This window comes from Eptesicus fuscus, chromosome 8 (assembly GCF_027574615.1).
Source record: "Eptesicus fuscus isolate TK198812 chromosome 8, DD_ASM_mEF_20220401, whole genome shotgun sequence".
Lineage (NCBI taxonomy): Eukaryota > Metazoa > Chordata > Mammalia > Chiroptera > Vespertilionidae > Eptesicus > Eptesicus fuscus.
In genome coordinates this window covers 6,897,639-6,918,749 of record NC_072480.1, presented here as the reverse complement: position 1 = coordinate 6,918,749, position 21,111 = coordinate 6,897,639, and the positions used below count along the sequence as shown (strand labels likewise).

Here is a 21,111-nt window from a genome sequence, read left to right as displayed (position 1 = left end):
TTCTGTGACAAAATGTCAGCTTTTGATGAAAAACAAAACAAAACAAAACAAAACAAACAAACAAAAACCCCACCAGGCTCTCTATTTAGAGAGAGATGACCAAAATAGTGCAGGTATAAAATCAATATTGTGGGGCTAAAGATTTATAGGCAACTCTGCCATCACTTGGTCAAGGTCTCAGACCCTACAATCAAATTTTATTAGTCACACTTGAAGAGGGATGCATTTTGTATGATTTTTCTATGTGGGTCATATATTCCAACTAGTTAATTAACTTTCTGCTTCAAATAATGACCCCTGATGATTCAGGAGACCAATTTCAAGTTTGTGGCTAGGAGCAGAGAAGCAAACTGTGAGAGTAGGTCAGATGGATGCTGATTAGGATATGCAAGCTCTGAAATGTTGACCTTGGTTCTAATCAACAAAAGAGACTGACCATATTAAAAAAAACTGCAAACTTGTGTTTTTTTTTTTATATTATATGAAAGTGCCCAATTGCTTGGGTGTCCTCCAGTGCACCGAAAGGTTGGTGGTTCTATTCCTGGTTAAGACACATGCCTGGGTTACAGGTTCTATCCCCAGTAGGCAGACAATTGATGTTTTACTCTCACATTGATATTTCTCTCTCTCCCTCTCCATTCCTCTTTCTCTAAAATTCAATACAAATCTTTTAAAAATTCTCCCCATGCCTGGCTGATGTGGCTCAGTGGTTGAGTGTCGACCTATGCACTAGGAGGTCAGGGTTCGATTCCCAGTGTGGGGCGTGCAGGAGGCAGCTGATCAATGATTCTCTCTCATCATTGATGTTTCTATCTCTCTCTCCCTCTCCCTTCCTCTCTGAAATCAATAAAAATATTTTAAAATAATTCTTCCCAATTCCTTAATAGCATTTAAATATTCAGTCATTATTTACTTAAACAATATATAACTGTTTTGTTATCTCAGTGAGAAATAGGTCACAAAATTATGTACCATATTTTCCAGCGTATAAGATGACTGGGCGTGTAAGACGACCCCCAACTTTTCCAGTTAAAATATAGAGTTTGGGATATACCCGCCCTATAAGATGACACCCGGCATATAAGACGACCCCCGACTTTTGAGAAGATTTTCCTGGGTTAAAAAGTCGTCTTATACACCAGAAAATACGGTATTTTAAATACAGACAAGTAGGCAACCTGAAATACCACATCAAATATTTCCAATAAATATGGGTATTTTAGATAGTTACTTTAAAACTTCATGCTGTGTAGCTTCAATCTTGCTATTCAGTGATGTTTCAATCATCTTTTGTTGACATTCAGCAAATTCACTATAGTGATTCTTTTACTTTTTCTTATTCACCCAGCTCCTTCACACTCATCCTTGACTTAATCTTCTATGCTACTAGAATGTATAAATTGTCAGTTTTAAGTTTCATGTCATTTCCGTAACCCCTGTCAGCCTCTCACCTCAAAATATATTTGTCTGCACCTCCATCTTTGCCTTTGAATTTCTCTGTAGTGCCACCCACTTCTCTTTCTCCACTCAAGAAGATATAATCCATTCTCACTTTGGACCAAAACTTATTAACATGTACTTTCTTTAATTTGCATGAAAGTTAAGAAGTCAAATAATGTTGAAAAGTTTTATTTAAAAATCTTCAATCCCATGATTTCTTTCCTTTCAACCATTTTAGCTGTTTTTGCTTGGTATTTCACCTCAACATTTTAAAATAATATGCATGTAACTCTTTCTCTTGAATCATTTATATAATTGCCTAATATAGTTATAATAATTCTCTTACATTCATATTAAGTATAAATATGTAAAGTTCATTCACAGCTGAGCCATGTAGTACACTATGAGAACATTTCTTTAATCATAGAATTTTATTTTGCTTGGAGAAGTGATTACCTCCTTTTTTTTTTCTTTCTGGTTTTGATTCTTGATATATCCCTCCAGACTGTGTTTTTGCTTTTTCCTTTTAGCATGCTTTGTAATTTTTGTTAAAAGCTGGACATAATGTATCAGGTCAAAGGAACTAAGGTAGACAGGCCTTTATTGTGAGATTCTATGTTTATCTGGCTGTGTTTATTGTTCCTTGTATCTGTGCTATCAGAGGCTAAAATTTCCTCTACTGTTCTTGTTTTTTGTCTGTCCCATTGTCTTTGGATTTCCCTAGAGACTTCTTCTTAAATAGGGTCTGAGGCTTATAGTTCTTTTAGATATAATCCCATTATGTAGGAGTGGTGGTGAGGTGTGGGTAAGAGGGACAATCTGTAGTCCTATGATTGAGTCTATTAGTGAACCTGAATTGGATATTTCTCTTGCTTCATGTCAGAGGGTAGAGGGAACTGGAGTTGGGTATTTCCTGTCCTTCAGGCAAGCTGGGCTTTGGTAATACCCCATTTGCTCAGGTTCTGGTACAACAGTTTTCTTTGAGGAAACAAAGAGCTTGTTAAAGAAAAGAGAGTGAGCTACAGGTGTATTTCAGAATGCTTACTTTTTCTCTTTTGCCAGTAGCATGAGGAAAGTTTTCTTCCCTCTTTACAGTGAGAATCTTGTAGGGTTCATGGAGTTAAATTCACAGAAGTGTGTGGGTCCCCTAAGGCTGGGTCCTCAGAGTTTTTAACTCTCAAGCTTGTTTACACTGAATCTTCAGCAATCTGTCAATCACAATTTAAAGTTATCCTACTGGGATTGTCTCCAGATGTGGGCTTCTGCGCATGGTATGCTGTGATTCTATGTATTGACCTATCTTTAAAGTTTTTTGGGGCAGCAGCTTGCCATGCAATCTCACTTCTTTTATGTGGCTAAGAAAAGTTGATTTTCAGTTTGTTCAATTTTTTTTTTTTAATTTCTTTATTGATTAAGGTGTCACATATTTGTCCTCATCCCCCCATTCCCATCCCACCCCTCTCCCCACGCATGCCCCAATCCCCTGTTGAACTTAACCGTTGGATAGGCTTATATGCATGCATACAGGTCCTTTGGTTGAACTCTCCCCCTCCCCCACCCTCCCCCTACCCTCTTCTATCCTCCCTCTGAGGCCCGATAGTCCGATCGATGCCTCCTTGCTTCTGGTTCTGTTCTTGTTCCTCAGTCTATGTTGTTCATCATTTCCTCTAGATGAACGAGATCATATGTCACTAGATATATACTAATAAGAACTGAATGTGAGACGAGCAATAATATTTATGCTGACAGGCAAATGAATCAATCTGTAGCGAGCTTCCCCCTGGACCAACAGTTCTTTTGAGACCCAATTTCGATGTCCAGTAGTTCCTTATGTGTACATGTCAGCACTGACCCCTCAGCTCTGGATGGTGGACAAATGGTGGTAACGGAGGTCCGACTCCCTCTGGTTTGGTCTCGGCCGAACCCAGGGGCACGGCGTCACCCGGACTAAGGGGCACGTGGCCTCACCCATACCCAAGGGGCGCGTGTTCTCACCCGGGCCTGGGACCCAGCCTCACCCGGATGGATCCAGGGGCGCACGGCCTCACCCGGACCCAGGATCTGGCTTCACCCGTACGCAGGGACGCTTGGCCTCTCCCAGACCCAGGGGCACGTGGCCTCACCCGGGCCTAGGTGCATGAGGCCTCACCCGGATCCAGGGACCCATGGTCTCACCCGGACCCAGGGACGCTTGGCCTCTCCCAGACCCAGGGCCACTTGGGCTCACCCGGGCCTAGGTGCACGAGGCCACACCCAGATCCAGGGACACATGGTCTCACCCGGACCCAGGGACGCTTAGCCTCTCCCAGACCCAGGGGCACGTGGCCTCACCCGGGCCTAGGTGCACGAGGCCTCATCCGGATCCAGGGACACATGGTCTCACCCGGACCCAGGGACGCTTGACCTCTCCCAGACCCAGGGCCACTTGGGCTCACCCGGGCCTAGGTGCACGAGGCCTCATCCGGATCCAGGGACGCTTGGCCTCTCCCAGACCCAGGGCCACTTGGGCTCACCCGGGCCTAGGTGCACGAGGCCTCACCCGGATCCTGGGACACCTGGTCTCACCCGGATCCAGGGATGCTTGACCTCTCCCAGACTCAGGGCCACTTGGGCTCACCCGGGCCTAGGTGCACGAGGCCTCACCCGGATCCAGGGACGCATGGTCTCACCCGGACCCAGGGACGCTTGGCCTCTCCCCGACCCAGGGCCACTTGGGCTCACCCGGGCCTAGGTGCACGAGGCCTCACCCGGATCCAGGGACACACGGTCTCACCCAGACCCAGGAACGTTTGGCCACTCCAGACCCAGGGCCACTTGGGCTCACCCGGGCCTAGGTGCACGAGGCCTCACCCAGATCCAGGGACACATGGTCTCACCCGGACCCAGGGACGCTTGGCCTCCCCCAGACCCAGGGCCACTTGGGCTCACCCGGGCCTAGGTGCACGAGGCCTCACCCGGATCCTGGGACACATGGTCTCACCCGGACCCAGGGATGCTTGGCCTCTCCCAGACCCAGGGCCACTTGGGCTCACCCGGGCCTAGGTGCACGAGGCCTCACCCGGATCCAGGGACGCATGGTCTCACCCGGACCCAGGGTTGCTTGGCCTCTCCCCGACCCAGGGCCACTTGGGCTCACCCGGGCCTAGGTGCACGAGGCCTCACCCGGATCCAGGGACACACGGTCTCACCCAGACCCAGGAACGTTTGGCCACTCCCAGACCCAGGGCCACTTGGGCTCACCCGGGCCTAGGTGCACGAGGCCTCACCCAGATCCAGGGACACATGGTCTCACCCGGACCCAGGGACGCTTAGCCTCTCCCAGACCCAGGGGCACGTGGCCTCACCCGGGCCTAGGTGCACGAGGCCTCATCCGGATCCAGGGACACATGGTCTCACCCGGACCCAGGGACGCTTGGCCTCTCCCAGACCCAGGGCCACTTGGGCTCACCCGGGCCTAGGTGCACGAGGCCTCATCCGGATCCAGGGACGCATGGTCTCACCCGGACCCAGGGACGCTTGGCCTCTCCCAGACCCAGGGCCACTTGGGCTCACCCGGGCCTAGGTGCACGAGGCCTCACCCGGATCCTGGGACACCTGGTCTCACCCGGACCCAGAGACACTTGGCCTCTCCCAGACCCAGGGCCACTTGGGCTCACCCGGGCCTAGGTGCACGAGGCCTCACCCGGATCCAGGGACGCATGGTCTCACCCGGACCCAGGGACGCTTGGCCTCTCCCCGACCCAGGGCCACTTGGGCTCACCCGGGCCTAGGTGCACGAGGCCTCACCCGGATCCAGGGACACACGGTCTCACCCAGACCCAGGAACGTTTGGCCATTCCCAGACCCAGGGCCACTTGGGCTCACCCGGGCCTAGGTGCACGAGGCCTCACCCGGATCCAGGGACACATGGTCTCACCCGGACCCAGGAACGCGTGGCCTCTCCCAGACCCAGGGCCACTTGGGCTCACCCGGGCCTAGGTGCACGAGGCCTCATCCGGATCCAGGGACGCATGGTCTCACCCGGACCCAGGGGCGCTTGGCCTCCCCCAGACCCAGGGCCACTTGGGCTCACCCGGGCCTAGGTGCACGAGGCCTCACCCAGATCCAGGGACACATGGTCTCACCCGGACCCAGGGGCGCTTGGGCTCCCCCAGACCCAGGGCCACTTGGGCTCACCCGGGCCTAGGTGCACGAGGCCTCACCCAGATCCAGGGACACATGGTCTCACCCGGACCCAGGGACGCTTAGCCTCTCCCAGACCCAGGGCCACTTGGGCTCACCCGGGCCTAGGTGCACGCGGCCTCACCCGGATCCAGGGACACATGGTCTCGCCTGGACCCAGGGGTGTGTGGGCTCTCCCAGACCCAGGGGCGCTTGGCCTCGCCCGGGCACGGGATCCAGCGTCATCCGGATCCAGGGGCACTTGGCCTCACCCGGACCCGGAGTCCGGCCTCACCTGGACCCAGGGGCATGTGGCCTCACCTAGACCCAGGGACGTGAGGCCTCACTTATACCCAGAGGCGTGTGACCACACCCGAGCCCAGAGGCGCGCAACCCCGCCCGCACCCGGGTCTCAGCGGGGCCCCGTCTTCCCGATCCCAATTCCTGCCGGTCAATCCCCCCTCAGCAATTCCCCTGGCCATCCTTCCAGAGCTCCAGTATGGCTGCTGCAGAACTCGTCGGGCGGCGGCTTGGCGAAGCTCCGGTGCACCCGGTGCATGGCGGTGGGCCAGTCTGGCGTCGCTGCGTCGGCCCTTGGGTCTGCATCGGTGGCTGGTCGCCGAGCATGCACACCTGGCCGCTTCCGGGGTGTTGAGATTCTTGACGGACTCAGAGGTCAGCAAGCGCGGAGTCTCCCACCCCATGTCTCATAGGGGTTCGTCTGTCCGTGCTTGGCTGCCAGTGGAGCCGTCCCCTCAGCCGGAGACTGCCGGGGGATCTGCGCCGTGCACGTTCCAGGCCGCTGTTGTATCGCCTGAGCCTTAGTTCTTTTGTGTCGCCTGAGCCGTAGTTCTTAAAGTGTGGTCTTTGGGTCACTGGCATCAGCATCATCCCACATACCCCTCTTTTATTCTAGTTGTAGAGCATCTACTCAGCCAGCCCTATGGTGGTCTTGGATGGTGTCTGCTCTGCTCTCTTGTCGTAGTCTCAAAGTTGTTGTGGTAGGCAACAATCAGGCTTCCGCCCTATGCCTCCATCTTGGTCCTCCTTTGTATAGTTAAGTCTTGATTGTTGTTGGTGTCACTCCAATTTTTTTTCTTGTGAGGATGAAAATGTACTTCCAAGAGCCTAACATGTTGGACCAGAAACCTGAAATCCTTTACTTCAAACCTCTAGCTAAGTTTTCTTATTCACTCCTAAAGTCCTATAAAACCTCTCTCAACAAAGTTAATCAGATATCTACCTGTACCTTTTGTGTGATTGTTTGTTTTCTGGGGACATCTCTTTTGAAGCCCCATGTTCTGTCCACCTGGAATGCTCATGCTCTAAATTGGCTGCATCCCAAGGCTTCCTTTTGCTACAATCCTATGACTTCCTGCTATATTTCTTCTGCCTTTTAGCCTTTGTTATATGCAGCCCATGCTTTCTCTTTTTTGTTTTTGTTTTTTGTTTACTTCTTCATTTTAGTGGAGCACATATTTCTACAGCTTCACACACACACAAAAAGGTTTATGGATAGCGCCTTTTGAAATATCTTCAATGTCTGAAATAGTGTATACTACTATTACACTTAATTATTAGTTTGGTGGAATATAGAATACTTGGTTGAAAATAATTTTCCCTCAGAATATTAAAGATATGGCTCCACTGATCTCTAATGTTCAATGTTACTTTTGAAGAGCCCAATGCTACTTTGGTTCTTGTTTTATTATTATTACTAGGGGCCCAGTGCACGAATTTATGCACCTTGAAAGGAACTGTGGGCTGTGAGGCTGTGGTGGGCACAGGGGCGGGTTTTGGCCCATCCTCTTTGCCCCCACCCGGCCCCTCCCACCACAGCCCCTGGTCCCATGTCTGCCAGTAGCCTGGCTCCTGCCACTGCTGCTCCCACATACCACCTGCTCTCACCCATGAAGTGGCAGCTGCTGCCCCAATTGCCCCTCAGGAGCAGGGGGAGATGGAGAAGCTCTCAGGGGCGATTAGGGCCAGCAGCTATTGCTTGCACTCACTGATGGTGCTGAGCAATTGGGACTAGTGCCTGGTGTTGGCAGTGGGTGTGAGCAGTGGCTCCGGTGCTGGAGTAGGAGCAAAGACTTTTCAGTAATCACCAGAGGATTGCCCCGATGACAGCAACCGGCACCCCACCTTGGTCTGGCACCCCCACTCACCTGCTCCACCATCCTGCCGCAGCCAATATCTGCCATGTTCTGTGGTCTGCTGCCTGCTGCTAATGCCTGCCATGTTCTGCGCACGTCCCCTGGTGATCAGTGCACATCATGGTGACCAGTTTTTTAGTTGTTCCACTATTTGGTCTATTTGCATATTAGCCTTTTATTATATAGGATTTTTTCCTTCTGGAAGCTTTAGGATTTTATATTTATCTTTGGGATTCTGAAATTCTACAATGATGTGCCTTACTTTGTTGTGTTTTTTTTCCCCCTCATAATTGTGCTACTTAGACTCATTTAACTGGAAACTCATATCTTTCAGTTATGAAATTTTCTGTGTTCTCTCTTGAACTCTTATAAGTTGGATTTCAATCTTCTAAATTTTCCTTAACCATTCTCTCTTGTTTTCTAATGGTTTACTTTTTGTACTAGTTCCTAATAGATTTTCTTGTCTTCCAAGAATTTAACAATTTTTAAATTTTATTTTTGTTATCATATTCTTAACAATGTGCTTTGGCCATTTCTTACCAATTCATTCATTCATTCATTCATTCATTCCACAAATATGTATGGAACATGTACAATATGCAAGCACTGTTGTAGGTCTCAAGGTCTTAGAGATACTGTAAAGAAAAAGCCAGATGCCTATTCTCATGGAGCTTATATTTTGAGTTGGGGATAAAGAAAATAAGTAAACAAAGATAATCTGAGGTACTCAAACTCAGTGAGAAAGATAAAACAGGGCATTGTAATTGAGAGTGATTGTCTAACTGCTTTCAGTGGAGAGGTTAAAGAAATGCTGCTATCAGAATGTGGCTTTTGTTCTAAAACCTGACTGAGGAGAAACAGGTAGTCCTGTGAAGAACATTCCAAAGACAGCAAAGAGCCAGTCAAAGGCCGAGTGTCTGTGATGGTGAGGTGTGAGGTTGGAGATGTAATTTGGCCTATGTAGGTCAGTGAGCCTCCTTCTATTACCTTGGCCAGAGAGGCCTCTGGGTCCCAAGAACACACAGGAGAAGAACTGGTCAGAAAGGATTGGTGAAGGAATGTTTCAGCGTGATGACCACCTTTAGGTTGTTGAAAATCATCACCTGGCAAAAGTCAGTAAGTAAATTTAAAAATTTCCTTTCCTTCAATGCACCAAGAACATTATCTTCATACTAAGCCGCAGTCTGGCCTCCCTTTGTGGGAGGCAACCGGGCTGATCAAGAGAAGGCACCAACCCCATCACCCCGCTGCTGCAGCCACTGCCAGTCACCACAGCCACCAAGGTGTTTTCATCAACACGGACTCCAGTCCCTTCACCAAGAAAAAATGACAACTTTCTTTAGGCATTTTCAAGATGTGTCTTTCATAGTATATGCATTTCTTTATTTATTTTTTATCCTCACCTGAGGATATGTTTCCATTGACTTTTAGAGAATGTGGAAGAGAAAGGGAAAGATAGAGAGAAACATCAAAGTGAGAGGGACACTTTGATTGGTAGCCTCCTGTATGAGCCCTGACCTGGGTCCCAGCCAGGGAGGAGCCTACAACCTAGGTACATGCCCTTGATCAGAATCGAACCCAGACCCTGTTGTCTGCAGGCCGAGGCATTATCCACTGAGTCAAACCGGCTAGGGCAGGATATGACATTTCTTAGCCCTCCAGCAGCAGACCTTCATTTTTTTCTCCAGAAGTGTGGTGGAAAAACCCTAGATCACCTTTTTGGATTCTTATTACCCAAGTTACTAAGAATATTACCAGTGGCATACAGGAAGCTTAGCCAATGTGCAGTCAGAAAAGGTGTTTCCTCTATAGTTCACACCAATCGAGGGCTGGGCCCTGCCCAGGCCTAAAGCCTCTGGCCGAAGCTTTAGGCCTGGGCTGGCCTTTCCAGCTCCCTCTGATCACCGGCTCAGCCCCTGCCCAGGCCTGCCCAGACCGAAAGCCTCTTGGGCAGGAGTGGACCCCCAGCTCCCTGTGATCAATCACAGGGGGTCTGCTCCTGCCCAGGCCAAAATCAGACCCCCAGCTCCCTGCCCAGGCGATTGATCACAGGGGGTCCGCTCGTGCACCAGGCTGGAGCAACCCCCAGCTCCCTGCAATTGATTGCAGGGGCTCTGCTCTGGCACAGGCCGAAAGCCTCCAGCGGCACCAGGCCAAAAGCCGGAGCGGACACCCAGCTCCCTGCCATCGATTGCAGGGGGTCTGCTCTGGTACCAGGTCAAAAGCCTCCGCCAGAGACTTTGGGCCTGGGGCCGAAGCGGACACCCAGCTCCCTGCAATAGGTCACAGGGGTCCGCAGGTGCACCAGGCCGAAGCAACCCTTAGCTCCCTGCAATCGATCGCAGGGGGTCCACTCCTGCACCAGGCCTAAGCAACCTCCAGCTCCCTGTAATCGATTGCAGGGAATCTGCTCTGGCACCAGGCCAATAGTTTCTGCAGGGGGCTTTCGGCCTGGTGCAGGAGCGGACCCCAGCTCCCTGTGATCAGTCTCAGGAGGTCCACTCAGGGCGCCTATGTATGCAAATTAACTGCCATCTTGGTTGGGTTAATTTGCATACTTGCCATGATTGGCTGGTGGGCGTGGCTTGGGTGTAGCGAAGGTGTGGTCAATTTGCATATTGCTCTTTTATTAGGTAGGATTCAAAGTACAACAAGTACTAAAAGTCTTATTTGTGGAAGAACAAAGCATTGAATGAAAGCCACATTTTAGGTGTTCAAAGATGGTTGTGAAAAGTAAGAACCAAAATAAACCAGAACAAATGAGGAGTAAGTAGTAGCCATTAGTCACACTTCAAGAATCTAGAACATAACTGTCAACAAAACCTTGATAACATAGAGTTCTGGGAAGAAAGTTTATCATGTAATCTTTATCATTGGATTGAATTAACTATCACATTGGAACATCTTTAAAGATGCTGAAATCATTAGGGGATATATGTCTTCCCCCACACCCACAGAGAGGCATAAACTTTAAATGTGAAGAATTTAGTCAACTTAGTCCTTTTTGGTAAATCACTATTCTAAAAAAAAAAAAAAGCCTTAACTTTTTTTTTTTTACTGTTGGTTAAATAAAAGTAGCAATAGATACAATCTGCCCTGAGCAAACAGACCACACATCAATAAGCGAACACTTAGCCTAAGCTATTTTCCATGAAACCCATGAAGCATTTCTAATAGAAACTTAACAAGCTACAATGCAGCAAACACTCCAATCTTCAGCTCTAGAAAGGAAATGTGATCCTGCATGCAGATATAGAAGCTTTTTAATTTAGCTGGAAGAGAGTGTGACTGTGCAGTTGGGTGATGTAATTTTTTTAATTGCTAAAGTGTCATTGTTTTTTATTTTATGTTTATTGAAAATAAAATGACACATGTAAGAATAGCAATAATTCTTGTTCCAGTCTGATGGCTTAATCTTACTAATTATGAAAATATATGCTACATGCTAGTTGCAGCTGGGAATATTTAATAAAATATTGGAATACATTTCTTGTGCTTGCCTTTTAAGAGGATTAATAAAAGTACCTTAATCTGTAATATTTAAAACTTTATTGATTTTAAGTGTGTATGACACAGCACGGGGATGATCAATGGACAAAATGGATGTACCACTGTGAGGATCTTCATCATTCAACACCGTGCCGGTGTGTGGAGACTGAGGCACAAAGTCCTGGAATGGGAGGTAAAGGTATTATTAGCAAGACCTTACACTTGTCTGGATGCTTCCTGTCTGAGTCATCTGTGTGCACATTTTTCATTTGAGCTCCACAAGCCTCCAAGGTGGCAGGGCCAACAAGTCAGCTGTCTCCGTTTGATAGATGAGGATCTTAAAGCTTGTCCTGGCCAAGATCACAAAGGTGGAGACCAGGCCTCACATACACACATACTCAAATGGACAAAGTGCCTCCACCACTTCTGTCCAAAGGCCTCTTTGGCAACTGGAAAGATGTCGTGACCCTATTTTGTTGCCGAGGGAGTGGATGCTTGTGCTAAATCCCTCCTCCTCTCTCCCTTCACAGCTCAGAGACATTTTGGGATCCAGGAACCTCTGGCTCCAGAAAACTTTACATAGACAAGTTTCCTGCTGACTCCAAGACGAGAAGGCCCCACTTCACGACAAGGCCCCACTTCCCACAGTTCTTGGCCAGTGATACAGCCTGAGGAGGGTCAACCCGGCGCTGGTGGACCCGTGTGGGTGCCACAGACTGGACGCCACCTCCATGGGAGGGAGCCCGCAGCGACGATCTTTATTGAATGTTTTGCTCTCTGGATGCGTTTGGAGGAACCACATTCCTCCTAGCATGCGAGGGAAGGCCTTCATGCTGTGGACAGGGCTGTCCGCACTCAGAAGGAGGGTTGTCCTGCGGTTTTTCTTAATTTATTTCACCCAGTTCTCCAGACGTGGCCTCGGTCTTCGGATGAGATTCACGTAGGAAACGCTGAGGACTTCTGCAGCCACGTGCAATTGGGGGTCCAGTGGGCTCTGCCCGCGCCCCCTCAACCCCTCTCCCCAGCTGTCCCTGGCTGTCACCTCTCCCCAGCCAGCCAGAGGCACCAGGAGCAACCCGGTTGTGGCATGCTGGCCCGGCCCCCTCTACTTTGGTGGGGCCAAGTGGCAGTCCCAAGGCGTCAGTGGCCGAGACAGGCGGGCTAGGCTGAGGCTGGTGGAGCAGGAGCGGGAGCAGGAGCAGGAGCGGGAGCGGGAGCAGGAGCAGGAGCAGGGCAGGAGCAGGAGCAGGAGCAGGAGCAGGAGCAGGAGCGGGAGCAGGAGCGGGAGCGGGAGCAGGAGCAGGTTGAGCCCGTCGCTGTACATTTTGCTGTTCGTGTGCATTTGGGCTAATCTTAGAGAAGAACCCCCACCCCCTTTTCTCCCTCCCGGACGCTTCTCCTTGTAGCGCCTCCCTCTGGAGGCTTCTCTCCTGCCATCCAGCCTGCGCCCTGGAGGGGCAGTCCCTGCGCCCTCCGCCTCCCGGCCAGGCACTGCGCTGCACCGCTGCATTTTTTTTACATTCAACTTTAGTATTTTTAGTATTATGAGACTTTCCCTCCAAATTCCTCAATAAGAATGACTTTTCAACTTAAAAAACAAAACAAAACAAAACAAAAAAACAGTAGGAGAGAAAGTCCCAAGACAACCATACAGCTTCATGTCTTCCTCCAGGGCTCCCTAGGGCGGGGCCCGGAGGACAGCCATCGGCCCCTCACAAGTGTCTGGTTCTCACAAAAAGGCTTTAAGAAAAGTCCACCTCCATTCCTTGTCTTGCAACATTCAAAGTTCCGACCTGTCTCCCCACCTTGCCATCCCAATATGACGGCAGCCAGTTCCTAATTGGCTCTAATCACGTCAATCCAAAGCTTTGCTCGGCCTCCCAAGGGTAGAAAAGAGAAAGCTGGTGCCTCAGGGTCCACCGACCCATGAGGCTGGCAAAGGCCCCGCGCCAGACCCCGGGAAAGCTGGTTCGCCACCTCTACTTCCCGGACCAACACCCACTCCGAGGCTTCTTCCTGGAGCGCGGGGAGGTGGGAAGGAGAGGCGGCGCGCAGAGAACTTAGGTTGCCCAAACATCCTCGTGGCTCCCAGGCGCAGCGAGGAACAGGTGCCTTGGAACAGGTGTCCGTCCGGGAGCAGAGCCTGCTGCCCCTTGCAGCCGGTCGCGCCCCTTTTCCTGGCACCTGCTGGCCTTTGCGCCCTCGTCTCCCCCCTCCGCCCTTTGCAAGTCTGGGCAGGCGCCCGCTCTCAGGTAATTATTGCCAACCCGCCCCCGGGAAGCGGGGGTGGGCGCGCCGGCGCGGCGGGGCGCGGGCATAAAGGGATGGCGCGGGGCGCCGGGTCCGGATCACACGCAGCATGCCGGCCCGCGCCCCGCCGCTGCCGCCGCTGCTGCTGCTGCTGGCCCTCGGCGGCCGCCCTCTGCGTGCGGAGCCTGGAGACGGCGTGGAGACCTGGGCCCGCTTCGCGCGCCCTCTGGCCCCCGAGGATGCCGGCCTCCTCCACGACACCTTCCCCGACGGCTTCTTCTGGGCTGTGGGCACCGCCGCCTACCAGACCGAGGGCGGCTGGCGGCAGCACGGCAAGGGCGCGTCCATCTGGGACACGTTCACCCACTCACCCCCAACACTCCAGGGAGACCCCCCCGTAGCCGGGCTGCCGACGGGCGCCCTGTCACGGTCCTTGTCCGCCACCGGGGACGTGGCCAGCGACAGCTACAACAACGTCTTCCGCGACACGGAGGGGCTGCGTGAGCTCGGGGTCACCCACTACCGCTTCTCCATCTCGTGGGCGCGCGTGCTCCCCAATGGCAGCGCGGGCACCCCCAACCGCGAAGGGCTGCGCTACTACCGACGCCTGCTGGAGCGGCTGCGGGAGCTGGGGGTGCAGCCCGTGGTCACCCTGTACCACTGGGACCTGCCCCAGCGTCTGCAGGACGCCTACGGCGGCTGGGCCAGCCGCGCCCTGGCGGACCACTTCAGGGATTTCGCGGAGCTCTGCTTCCGCCACTTCGGCGGCCAGGTCAAGTACTGGATCACGATCGACAACCCCTACGTGGTGGCCTGGCACGGCTACGCCACCGGCCGCCTGGCCCCCGGCGTCCAGGGCGGCTCTCGCCTCGGATACCTGGTGGCGCACAACCTCCTGCTGGTGAGTTCGAGGGGCCAGGGCCTGGGCCAAGGCCTCTGGAGACTCCAGGGTCAGGAGGGGTGCCTGAGATGTTCGTGTGATCACTTGGGAGCGGAGCCGGGAGGGGGGCGGGGGGGCGGGGAGGGGGGAGGGACTGAGCAGTTTAGGCTTTCTTTGGAGGGCGTGGAGTTGGGAATGGGATGGGAATCCCGCAGTGTGTTCCAATGAGTGCCCAGAGTGAGTGCCCTTTGGAGACCATTCGTCAGGAAGATAATAGAATCAGTGTCTCCTGGAGAAAAGGGATCGCCTTTCTCTGGGTGTAGAGAAATCCTCCAATGTGAGGCGGGGCGGATTTATTAATAGTAGCTATGGGGAGGATGAGGAGGATGAAAGACCAAGTGTGTTCAGAAGCTGCGGAGGCAGCTTTACTCCGCTAGGGTTTGTGGGGATGGCAGGAGTTCAATGTTAATCCAATAGACCTAGGTTGCTTGTGACTCAGCACACACCTCAGCAAATGCAAAGGTGTCAAAATCGCATATCGTGGAGAGCTGGGTTTAAATGTCTTTGGAAGTTCTTTTTGTCTAACCTCATTTAATTGGCAAGGATGTGAAAACCCCTAAAACAATCTTAAACAAAGCTGGCCATAAAAGCACATAACTGCAGATGTCCTCCAGGTGTATTTCCACGATGCTCTCGTCAGTTGGAAGGATTCCTCCGGGAAGATATTCTTAATCTGAAAAAAAATATATGATTTGAACACTGTTGTACAAAAAGCTTAATAAAATTTTACAGTAGGAAGTGTTGATATGCTATGATCAAGCTGTCTCCCAAAAAATTCTTCCTTCTTTTTCTTCTTTACTTAGTGTTCAAGATTAGGTCTCATTGATATGAGCATTCATTTATAATGATGTCAGTTGTTGGTACACTTTTTATAGTTTTGTATCGAGAGAATATTTTATGTGTATGTACAAACATTTAAATAAAAGTGTTTAAATGTATAACTTTTGGGACTGTATTTTGGTGACTCGTTAAGAATTAAGCCACATATTTTGAACGAATTCAAGACAGAACACTTCTGAGTACTTTTAATTGAAGCTGCAGATAATTGAGGAATCACGTATGGATTACTGAGTTGGCTTAGTGCTCTGAGCTGCCAGTGATGTTGTAATAATGGCTAAATACATTGTATGTCAGCTCCACAAAATCTGCTACCACAGATCATAAAAGCATGCTGGATTTGTTTGAAAAAAAATTGAGATGTTAGTGATTTCATATTGATATATATCTTTTCATTAACATACTTCAGAACAATGCTAATAAACTTTTCAGTTTGGCCATCCTTTGAAGGAAGCAAACAAAAGATCATAAGGACCATCTGTTTATGGTTGGTGATAAAAAAATTTCAGTCCATACCAGAAAAAAAAAAAAGAGTTCCGAAGACCAGCTGGTGGACCAAATAAGACAATTTCTGCAAAATCACCACTTTAGATTTAAATCACATGAGTTATATTTTTAGAGTGCATGTAATAAACTCCATATGTATACAACATTCATCAGTTGCTATTTTAGTGACTTACATGATTATTTCACATGTAAAATAAGGTATTGAGACAGCAGGAGCTTTCTGGTACTCTGGTATTTTACATAGTCAGCATGCTTTTGATTCTTGTGCCCACTCTCAGCCCTTTAATTAACTTCTTAGTTATATTTTTGGATCCTTACACACACACACACACACACACACACACACACACACACACAAAACCACCTTGCCAAACACTAATCACCCTTCCCAGAAATGCAGTGGACTCTGAATTCATAGGAAATTAGTGACAGGTGATACTTGCTTTTGCTGATGCTGCAATCAAAATGCTAGTTGTTGTAAAACATTAATTTCTTTGGTTTGGAATTTAGTCACTTTCGTATCTTATGAAGTAAGTTGTCATTATCAAAGAATATCTTAAATTAATATTTTCATTAGATATTTTAATATTCTTTCTTGGTGTAGTGTTGCAGAGAGGGGGGGATAGGTAAGTTTTGACCTTACTTGAAGAGATAAAACATATTCTGCAAGTTTTGTTAATAGAACATTTCAGCTGGAGCTTAGATATTGCTGTTAGGGGCCACTGAGCTCCTCACATTTCATTTGCATTTGGGGATCTGATGCTACTGAAGGATAAAGCTGGCCAGCACCCCTCCCCTTCGGTTCTGTACTGTGCTTCCACTCTTTTAAAAGTTGGGTAAGGATTCCCCCTGGGTACACTGGAAATTTTACATCCTCCCCCCCCCCCCCCCCCCGCCGCCCGGAGATTTAAGAATCATTGTTTGTTGGGCTGGAGGACAGAGGCAGGCCAAACTATAGGATGAATAAAGGGGGGATCTTTTGTGAGTTCCTGATACTGGGGTAAACCTTAACAGAGAGAGAGGGAAGGCGAGGGGAGGGGAGGGGAGGGGAGGGGAGGGAGAAACAGCACTTAGAACTGAAAGAATTTTCCTGAAGAGCTCTGGGAGGCTGGACTGCTTTGCTCATCTGTGTATAACGCAGAAAGAGAACACACCTTCTCTCTCAGACTTGAGGAGGGACTGTGTGCCTTCACAGATCTTGAAAGATAGTTCTTGAGGACCCCTGCAAAACTAGCACTGAGGCCTATAGTTGGGAATTCAGTCTCTGAGTTGTTCATTCTGCCCATGGGTTCCTGAGAGGACCAGGACTGAGGTGAAGAAGCGGACCTGTCTGCAGTATTTATCTAGCCACTCTGCCTTCTTTCCTGACACACCTCAACTTGACTTCCAGAGCCCTATTCTCTCTTACTTCTCCTCTCAGCTCACTGGTGGTCCCTTCTCAGTCCCCTTCGCTGATGCCTCCTCACCTTGCCTCTAATATTGGCATGCCCAGGACTTCACCTGGGGCCTTTGCTCTAGATTCACTCCAAGTGATCTCTTGAATACTCTCTATATCCTGGTGACTGAAAACTTTGTCTCCAGCCGGAACTTCTTCTCTGAGCTCTGTGTGTGAATAGACTACTGTCTTATCTACTGAGATGTCCACTAGGCATGTCACATTGAACACACCCAAATACAAACTTCTGTTTTTCCCCATCTTCGTTATGGCAACTTTGCTCTTTCAGATGGGTGGCGTCACAAACCTTACTGCCTCCTTTTCTCTCACATCTTATTTTGAATCCATCAACAGCTCCAACAGCTCCAACAATTTTCAAAATATATCCAGAATCCAACCACTTCTCTCCCTATCTAAAACTGCAGTAGGCGGATCCATCACATTCTCCCCGGATAATTGGAGTAGTTTCCTAGCTGATGCCCTTGCTTCTGCCCTCATCCGCTGCAGTGATGGATCTTCTCAAGGAAACTGCTATACGGGTGTTAGGTTTGATCGAGCAATTGAACTGATACCCCTCCCCCAGGAACTGGCTTTTCAGGTCATTTCACTGTGGACATTCCCTTTGCTGAGACCACATTTCACTTGCGGTGACCACATTCCATTACCTCCCCTCCGGGTATTCTAAACAAGTCTCTGCCCAGAAAAGAGCCCGCCAGAAGTCCTTTAAAAGCCGCTGACTCCTGTCACTGGGTGCTGGAGCCATCCAGCCACCTGGTGTGTGGATGATGGAATAAATTCATAATCCCTCACCACTCTGGCCTCGTGCTTTCCTCTTTCGGCGACCTAATAATGGGAACAAGATAAAGTTCCTTGTTTATGAAAATCTCACCTTTTCTTCAAGAACCAGCCAATTTGCTCCCTTTGACCCCACACCTGAATGCTATTTCTTCCTTCTATGGAGTCCCACAATGCTTCATTGTGATGGTTCCTACCACATTACATTGTTCCCTTATTTAACCATTTGCCTCCACTTGCTAGGCAATTCCTTAAGTGAGGAAACCATGTTCACTTCATCTATTCTAAAATTCCCTCTTGCCCTTGGTAGATGCTCAGTGAATGATGTCTGACTATTTAATAGCCTGACTCTGGCTTTGTGAAGGATGCCTCCAGGATTTGCTCTCTTTCTCAGTCTTTCTGGCTACTTTCCAGTGGGAAGTACCAAATCCTAACCAGAAAGGAAAATCAATAAACATAATGGGATAGAATCTGACATTTTCAGTAAAACCTCAAGGTTCATCATCAAATCGATGATTCCATTATAAAAATTTCCAAGTAATTATAAAACTATCTATAATCACTATAGAACTTTATGAAGAAGTTTTCAAAATGGAAAGTAGGGAAAGTCTTCTGGCTGGCTTTAGGAACATGAATTGGAAGTGGCTTTGTTATATGGTTGAATTTTCATTCCCCAAGTAATAGGAGAGGCAATTTACCTATACTAGGTACATGCTCAAATTATATATGTTATGTACTTTTGGGAAGCACCATACCAATTTTCTTTTTTTCCCCAAATATATTTTTATTGATTTCAGAGAGGAAGGGAGAGGGAGAGAGAGAGAGAAACATCAATGATGAAAGAGAACCATTGATTGGCTGCCTCCTGCATGCCCCCTACTGGGGATCGAGCCTGCAACCCACGCATGTGTCCTTGACTGGAACCAAACCTGGGACCCTTTAGTCTGCAGGCTGACACTTTATCCACTGAGCCAAATCGGCAAGGGCTATACCAATTTTCATTTAATTAAAATGTATTTAGTACATGGATGGAATAATCAACTGGGCTGAAACAAAGTATTTTATAGAATACTACAAAATCCAATTGTATGTTTAATCAGAAATAGATAAAACATCTCCCAAAGAGCTTGACTCACTCCTCTTGAATATCTGATTGAACATAGTGTTTTTTGAAGGTTACAGTCAAGTCCAAGAAAAGAAATTTGAGAATAGAAAAAGAACTAATAAAATGATTTTAAAATCATAGCAATATTTAACAATGTCAATTATTTTGAGTTGAGGAAAAGAGGCAATATAGAGACTACTAAGCATTCAAATAATGTCAATGTGCACTTCTTAAGTATAAAATTAATGAATGTACAACTATGTTACCTGGATATGTCATTAGTCATGACTTTTGCACACAAATGTCTTCTGATTTATCTTAATTTTTCAAACAATACAATTGCTCTAAGTCAGAATTTTATTATAATTATTTTGTATAAAAGGTGCCTTTCTTTCAATGAATGTTATCTTTTAAAGCATAATGTAAAGTTTAGCTGTAGGAGGATAATAGAATACATATCTATTGGAAGGACAAGAAATAAAAGAGTGAGTAAATAAAAATACATACTGTTACTGAATCATCAAAGATAAAATCTTCTGAGGAAACTCCAAACTGATATTTGCAATCTACTTAGACAGATAAGCATATTCTATCATTTATATACTCTTATGTTGATATATCTTGGTACAAAGTTAATCCAAAGGTTCACTATACCTCTTCTCCCTGCTCTCTAGGGATAACCTCATATTTATCCTCCAAAGAGTTGACATAAACACTTCCATTTTGTGATAACAGCAGACAGAGCAGATCATGTGCTCATTTGTAATTCATTGAGATCAGAGAAGAATAAATAATATCATTTATTTTTAAATTTTAAGTGTTTATCTCAGCCCTGGGAACAGAGGAAATATTCAATACAATTTTTTAAAATAAATCTTTATTGTTCAGATTATAACAGTTGTTCCTCTTCACCCCCCCCATAGCTCCCCTCCACCCAGTACCCACCCCACCCCATGCCCTTACCCCCGCCCTGTTCTCATCCATAGGTGTACGATTTTTGTCCAGTCTCTTCCCGCACCCCCACACCCTTTTCCCCCTGAGAATTGTCAGTCTACTCCCTTTCAATGCCCTTGATTCTATTATATTCACCAGTTTATTCTGTTCATCAGATTTTTTATTCACTTGATTTTTAGATTCACTTGCTGATAGATATGTATTTGTTGTCACTTTGTTGTTCATAATTTTTATCTTTACCTTTTTCTTCTTCTTCCTCTTCTTAAAGAATACCCTTCAGCATTTCATATAATACTGGTTTGGTGGTGATTAACTCCTTTAGCTTTTTCTTATCTGTGAAGCTCTTTATCTGACCTTCAATTCTGAATGATAACTTTGCTGGGTAGAGTAATCTTGGTTGTAGGTTCTTGCTATTCATCACTTTGAATATTTCTTGCCACTCGCTTCTGGCTTGCATAGTTTCTGTTGAGAAATCAGCTGACAGTCGTATGGGTACTCCCTTGTAGGTAACTAACTGTTTTTCTCTTGCTGCTTTCAAGATTCTCTCTTGTCTTTTGCCCTTGGCATTTTAATTATGATGTGTCTTGGTGTGGTCCTCTTGGATTCCTCTTGTTTGGGGTTCTGTGCACTTCCTGGACTTGTAAGTCTATTTCTTTCACCAGGTAGGGGAAGTTTTCTGTCATTATTTCTTCAAACAGGTTTTCAATATTTTGCTCTCTCTCTCTTCTTCTGGCACCCCCATAATTCGGATGCTGGTATGCTTGAAGTTGTCCCAGAGGCTCCTTACACTATCTTTATATTTTTGGATTATTTTTTCTTTTTGCTTTTCCGGTTGGCTGATTTTGTTTCTTCGCATTTCAAATCTTTGACTTGATTCTTGGGATCCTCTAGTCTGCTGTTGGATCTCTGTATATTATTATTTATTTCAGTCAGTGTATGCTTAATTTCTAGTTGATCCTTTTTCATATCCTTGAGGGTCTCACTAAATTTCTTGGAGGTTTCTAGAATATTCTTGAGCAACCTTATAACTGTGGTTTTGAAC

The 21,111-nt window shown here is 47.9% G+C and overlaps 1 protein-coding gene across 1 annotated transcript in view; it reads left to right on the top strand.

Annotated features, from left to right (window-relative positions):
* Positions 1 to 13,605: 13,605 nt before the first annotated feature.
* Positions 13,606 to 21,111, top strand: part of KL (klotho) — a 42,087-nt gene continuing 34,581 nt past the window's right edge. The window contains exon 1 of the mRNA XM_008160313.3: positions 13,606 to 14,397. Within this exon, the coding sequence (XP_008158535.2) occupies positions 13,606 to 14,397 (792 nt within the window). The remainder of the gene's footprint in view (positions 14,398 to 21,111) is intronic.